The 6,000-nt window shown below is 65.8% G+C and overlaps 1 protein-coding gene across 2 annotated transcripts in view; it reads left to right on the top strand.

Moving 5' to 3' along the window:
- Nucleotides 1–322: 322 nt before the first annotated feature.
- Nucleotides 323–6,000, top strand: part of PIP5K1C (phosphatidylinositol-4-phosphate 5-kinase type 1 gamma) — a 50,651-nt gene continuing 44,973 nt past the window's right edge. Inside the window, exon 1 of one of the 2 annotated variants that reach the window (XM_075545057.1) lies at nt 323–506. In XM_075545057.1, coding sequence (XP_075401172.1) covers nt 413–506 — 94 coding nt within the window. In that variant the 5' untranslated portion in view covers nt 323–412. The remainder of the gene's footprint in view (nt 507–6,000) is intronic. The other variant, XM_075545058.1, reaches the window with a different exon arrangement.

The raw sequence follows: 6,000 nt of genomic DNA, 5'->3' as shown, positions 1-6,000 counted from the left end.
TGTCACACGGGGTCCCTCAGAGTCGAAAACAACTGGAAGGCGCCTGGCGGCAACGGCACGTTTGCGGGCGCGGGCCGCCAGTCCTTTCTCCCGCGGCGTGATGAACAGGAAGACGAAGACGGGCCCCGTGCACCTTCGGGCTCCAGGGGGCGCTCGCGTCGCGCCCGCCGCCCGCGCACGCGCGCCCGCTGGGTCCGCAAGCCCGGATTGGCCGCGCGCGCGCGGTGCGCGATGGCGCAGCGCCTGGCCCCGCCCAGGCCCCGCCCCCGGCGGCCCGGCCCCGCCCTCCTCCCTCCGGCCGGCGGCGGCGGTTGTTGTTCAGCGGCGGCGGCCGCAGCTCGGCTCGCAGCCCCGGCCGCCCGCCCGCCCGCCCGCCCGCCCGCTCCGGCCGGCCCGGCCCGCGCGCGCGGCCATGGAGCTGGAGGTGCGGGACGAGGCGGAGAGCGCCGAGGCGGGGGCCGTGAGCTCGGAGGCGGCGTGGGCTGCGGAGACCGGCGCGGCGGCAGGTAACGGTCCCGGACCTCGCCGCCCTCCCGGCGCCCCGAATGCGCCCGCCCGGCGCCCCCGCCGGCCCAGTGGACCCGCCCGAGCGCCGGACGGGTGCGCGGACCCGCTGCGGCGGGGAGGCCGGAGCGTTCCACTCGGGGGCGCTCGCGGGGGGGATGGGGCGGGATGGGGCAGCCCACGCCGGGGGCCGGGGGCCGCCTCGCCGGGGACCTGCGGGAGGCTGGAACGCGCGTCGGGGGGTCTCGGGGCGGCGCCGCCCATTCTGGGGGTCGGCCGCCCGGCGGGTGTCCACCGTTCTGGGAGCGGGGCGTGGGCGCAGCGCCCCTTTCCGGGGTCTCTGGACACAGCACCCCCCCCCACCCCGCCGCTGTGAGAGCTAGAGGGTCCTTGCGTTTTCGGGGTGCCCCCTGAGGGAGGGGTGGGATGCCCCATATAGAAAGCTAGGTGGGCTAGGGGTTGCTCCGTTTGTGTGTGTGGGATGGGAGGGTTACCCCATTCTGCCTGCTAGGGGGGCGTCTAAGGCAAGGGGGTGACATTGCCCCAGATGACAGCCCTTCCCTGACCTAACGCCTGGAGCACCCGCCTCATGAATGCCAGCTCCCTGGCCTCTGTCACCCCCTCGGGGACCTCTGATTGGCCTTCAACGGAACTGTCTGCTGGGGGGGTGGTGCAGGTGGGGGGAGTCTTTGAGGCCATCTGGGGCAGCCCCGAGACTGCCCCAGAAGACATCAGCCTTAGTGTGCTGATTGAACCTTACCCTCTGGGGCCTCAGTTTACCCAAGCGGTCTAAGGGGGGCTATTTCGAGGAGCACGTGGACAGCAAGGGACCTTGGTGCCTTGTGCCCCCAGCGTTCTTTCAGGAAATGGGGCTTTCTGGTCCCCCTCCTTGTCATCCCCTCACAGAAGAACAGGTGTGAGGAGGTTGCTGGCCTTGCCCACCCCACCCCGGGGTCTCCCCGCCTGCTTTCCCCTTGGGGTGGTGTGGCAGACTCTGCCCCTACCCAGAGAACCGAGGTCACCAGCCACCAAATAGGAAGTTTGTGCATCTCGGTTCCTCCGCTCCGCCCAGCAGCCGCAGCGGCAGGCAGGGTGGCAGCAAAGACACCCACACCGGGCCGTCCTCCCGCTCCCCCCGGGCCTCCCGAAGCTTCCTTGGCAGTGAGGGGCTGCTGTGTGCTGAGCCTGGGAGGAGGGGGGGGAGGGAGAAGGGAGGGAGACTGTTCCTTCGGACTCCTCCCCACTGCCATCTGGAACCTCTTGGTAGATGACCCGGTTAATTCCAGGTGCCTCGCCCTCCTTCCATGCTGGCAGCCAGGGGCCTGGCCTGGCCAGCACCAGACAAGGTTGGCTGGCCTTGGAGGGCTGAGGCCCCCTCCTCTGCCCTCTTGACGCCTATCTGTCCTCGGCCTGGGTCAGCGAGAAAGCTCCAGAGTGTGCATGGTCGCAAGAAAGCCACAGCAAGTGTGTGTGTGTGTGTGTGTGTGTGTGTGTTCGTTCAGGGCCTCAAGGAGCCGACCAGTGGCTGCCGCTCAGAGAAGGGGCTGGAAGCTCCTGCTCCCCTCCTCGCTCCCCACCAGAATCCTCAAGAACGGACTCCACCCGCCGACTGTGTATGGGCTCTTCCGAGCCCAGCTCTCCTGCTGGCAGGGTGGGTGACGAGGGGCCACCGGCTTTGTGCCGTTCATGCTGATGCGCCAACTCATAAGCTGACTTGTTCCTTCTGCGACGGCACAGTGGTAAACCAGACCAGGGTCTCTCCATGGTCCCCGGCCCTTCCCTGGGGTGGGGCTTCCTGTGACTGGGGGCTGATGGCGCAGCATCCCTCCCAGATTGAGAACACCCGCCGACCTCCCCAGGGCAGAGCCCAGCTCCTGCTGGGGCTAGCTAGCATCGGCCCCTTGAGAGTCCCATCCCTGTTACGGGCTGTGATTGGGCTACTTGCTAGGTATCTGTAGTCACCTGGCCCTTCCCCCCCCACCCCCGTGCCGGGACCACGGAGAGGCCACGTGCGGTTGGTGCCGAAACCCCAACCCAAGCTCACTGCCACAGAGTTGGCTCCTACTTGCAGTGACATGCCTCCATGAGTCCCCGCGAGACTGAAACACCCAGTCCTTTGTTACTGTCAGGTGCCACTAAGTCAGGGTAGCCTTGAGACCGCGACTGTTACCAGGAGAGGGAAGCCTCGAAACCGGTGGTTTCGAGCCGCTGACCTTTCGGATCTCAGCCCGACAGGTAACCACTGCTCCACCGGGCCGTGTTGGTTACAAGGGTGGAATCGCTGCCTGAGTTCCCAGCCCCACCCCTCGGTGACCCAGTGACCTTGAAGGGCAAACATAGCTTTCTCTTGGCCTTGGGGGACCCATCTGTGCAGTGGGGGTGGGGAGGACGGCAGCTGTGAGGGTGGCCGGTGGGAAGGGCCACCTGCTGAGCGTCACTTGGTTGTTTCTGGAAGGACTGCAGCGCTCGCCGTGGAGCCAGCCGCCTCATGTGCATGTCTCTCTCGCGGTAGAGCCTTGCGCCAATGGTGTTGAGCTGAGCGGGCAGTGGGTTTCTCGGAAGGCGGTGGCCAGGCCTTTCCTCCGAGGCACTGATGGGCGGATTTGAGTCACCAATCTCCCGGTCAGCAGCAGAGCCCAGGCACGGGTCACACCTCCAGGGCAGTCCCCAAGTCTTCTAAGGCAGTCCCCAAGTCTTTCATTTTGAACTGGTACCCGTGGGGCGGGGCGGGGGTGGGGGTGGGCTGTCTTTCTCACTGTCCAGGGCGGGCAGGTTTATAAGTAACTGCCAAAGGCCTCAGGGCCTCTGGAAAGGGCCAGACAGATCAAGGTCCACCCGCTGGGGCCCAGGGAGCCCGCCTGTCCCCCCCCACAGGGTGACCAGCTCCCTGTGGCATTGGCCTTTGGGGGGTAGGCATTTAGATGAGAGTCTGGGACTACCTGGGGACTTGAGAGATGCAGCTGTGCCTGGCTCTTGCAGCGTGCTGGGGACACATGGGGACACACTCACAGCTGGCCGCACTGCCGTGGGACTTGGCGTGTGTGCGTGTGTGTGTTGGGGCCTGAATATTACCACATAGGAGCCTCCGGTGGCACTGCTGCAGGGCTGTACTTGGTATATCTGACATTCGGTCAGTCGGTCGGTCGGTCCACACTGCGGCTTCCACCCATTCTGGCCCCATCCTGCTCCTCCTGGACCAGCCCGGTTGCTTCCACCCCCTCCCTTGCGCCCCCTGCAGGTCACTGCGGAAGATCCGTGAAGGACTGACTTAACGGACCCTCCTCTGCCCACCGTCCTCCCTGGGCCACCAGAGCACTGCACGCCTGCCCGTCCCTTCCCTGCCCTCCTGTCGTCCTCCCTCCCCTGCTCACTCAGCTCCAGCCACAGGAGCCTCCTGGATGCTCCCCCAACCTGCCAGGCCCGGTCCTGCCCCAGGCCTTTTGCACGGGCTGTGACCTCTGCCCAGAGCACTTTCCCGCCAGATTTTTTCCAGCGCCCACTATTCTCCCTGCCCCCCCGCCCTCACCACCACCTGGTCCAGCCCCATCATCTCTGCCTGGGTCCCCTCTGCCCTGGTTCCTGGTTCCCGCCCTTGCCTTCAGTCTGTTGTCCTTGAGGCTACGCCAGAGTCAGAGACTGTCTCTCCTCTGCTCCCAGGCCCCCGGGACCCCCACCTCCCTCTGGTCAAAGCCTGAGTCCTCCCCGAGACCCCCAGTGCCCTGCCCCTCCTCCTCTCGCCCCTGTTCCCTCCATCCAGCCACACGGGCCTCCCCTCTGCCCCTCTATCTCACCAGGCCTGGTCCTGCCCCGGGCCTGGGCCAGGCAGTGCCTTCCGCCTCGACAGCTCTTCCTTAGCTCTGTGGGGCCTGTCTGCTTCCTTATCTCTCAAGGTTGGGCTCACAGGTCACCCCCTCAGTGAGGGCCCCTCGACTCTCTTGTTAGGGCAGCCTCCCCTCTGTCAGCCGCTCCGTCTGTGCTCCCAGTGAGGCCTCCTGGACTGACCCGTTACTCTGTAACTGGTTATTCATAGCAACCTCGGGCCAGGATCCTGCTGAGAACTTAGTGGGATGTGCCCAGGGTCTGGGTGTGGGGGCTGGGCTGCGTCACGTGTGCCCACCTGACGTGGTGGCGTGCTGGGACGTCGCCCTCCTGAGCAAGAGCCGTGCGTCCTGACAGCCTGGCCCGCAGCAGACCCTGGGTGACGACCAGGTAGCCGAGAAGGAAGGTGGAAATGAGGGGTGGGTGCCAGGGGCTTACCGAGATGTGCAGGGTGGGCAATGAGGGCCTAGTGTGTGTGTCCTGTCATGGTGGCCTGAGTCATCTGGGAAGTGGACATCACCATGCCCCTCCCAAAGGCCAGCAGAGCCCACGGCTGAAAGTTCCTGGCTCCATCCAGCCACTTCCTTTAGGCAACGGGGCACTGACCATAGCAGGTAGCTGGGGGCTTGGGGACTCAAAGCAGGGACTGGCCAGCCCCCTGGTCCTCCACCTTGACGTGGGGTCTGCAGCGAAAGCAGTGGGGGCCCTGAGGGCTTCCTGTCATGCTGCAGCCAGGGAAACTGAGGCATGGGGCAGGGGCAGGGGGCTTAGTGTGAGATGGGGGCGGGCAGGGCCAGGAAGCAGGTCTCCAGACCCCAACTGGCCAGTGTCCAGCCTGCCCAGAACCCTGTGGTCAGGACCTCTCCAGAATGCACTGAGCCATGGTGTGGATTACTGAGCTGGGGATCACCAGGCAGCCCCCACACCCACTGTCCTGGAGCTGGAGAACAGGTATCCCTGATCTTGGTGGCTCATCTTAGACTGGCAGGGACTCGGTTGCTCTGCAGTCCCCTCAGATGTGGGCTATGAGGGCATAAGGGCTGGGGAGGACTCTGGGAGACTGGGACGCTGGGCCCTTCCTCTGTGCGCAGTGAGGGGCCTGCTCTGTGTCCCGTACTGTTCCAGGCAGGCACATGATGTTCTGGGGGGGCGGGGAGGGGGGCGTGTCTCGATGACAGACATTTGGCTGAGAGATGAGGTAAGCCCCCTGTAGGAAAACACAGCTGGGAGGGGGAGGGGCTGTGTGGGGTCAGGTGCTTAGGAGGACCAACGGGACAGGCCATGCAAAGGCCCTGGGGCAGGACCTGGCCTGGTGACTTGCAGGCACAGCAAGGAGGCCCGTGGGGCTGGAGAGGAGTGAGTGAGTGGTGGGGGAGGGGGAGAGAGCAGTGGGGACAGCAGGGGAGGTGGCAGCCCTGGAGGGCTGTGGGCAGAGGAGGGCCTGGCCCTGACTCGGGGGGCTGATGTGTGAGAGCTGTGGGGGATCTGCTGATGTTCCCAGATGTTCCCAGCCGCATTGGTCCTGAGCAGGGGTGCGCCGAGGAGGGTGCTGTTGGGCGGTGCTGGACACAGTGTGGGCACGGGGAAGGCCAGCTGCCGAGTTCAGAGCTGAGGAGGAGGCTCGGACAGGGCTGTAGGGAGCTTGCTTTGTTTGTCTCCTCCCGGGGTCCATGTCCA

Source organism: Tenrec ecaudatus, chromosome 1, assembly GCF_050624435.1.
Source record: "Tenrec ecaudatus isolate mTenEca1 chromosome 1, mTenEca1.hap1, whole genome shotgun sequence".
Classification (NCBI taxonomy): Eukaryota; Metazoa; Chordata; class Mammalia; order Afrosoricida; family Tenrecidae; genus Tenrec; species Tenrec ecaudatus.
Note: the sequence above shows the minus strand (reverse complement) of the source record. Positions and strands in the feature narration are given on the sequence as shown.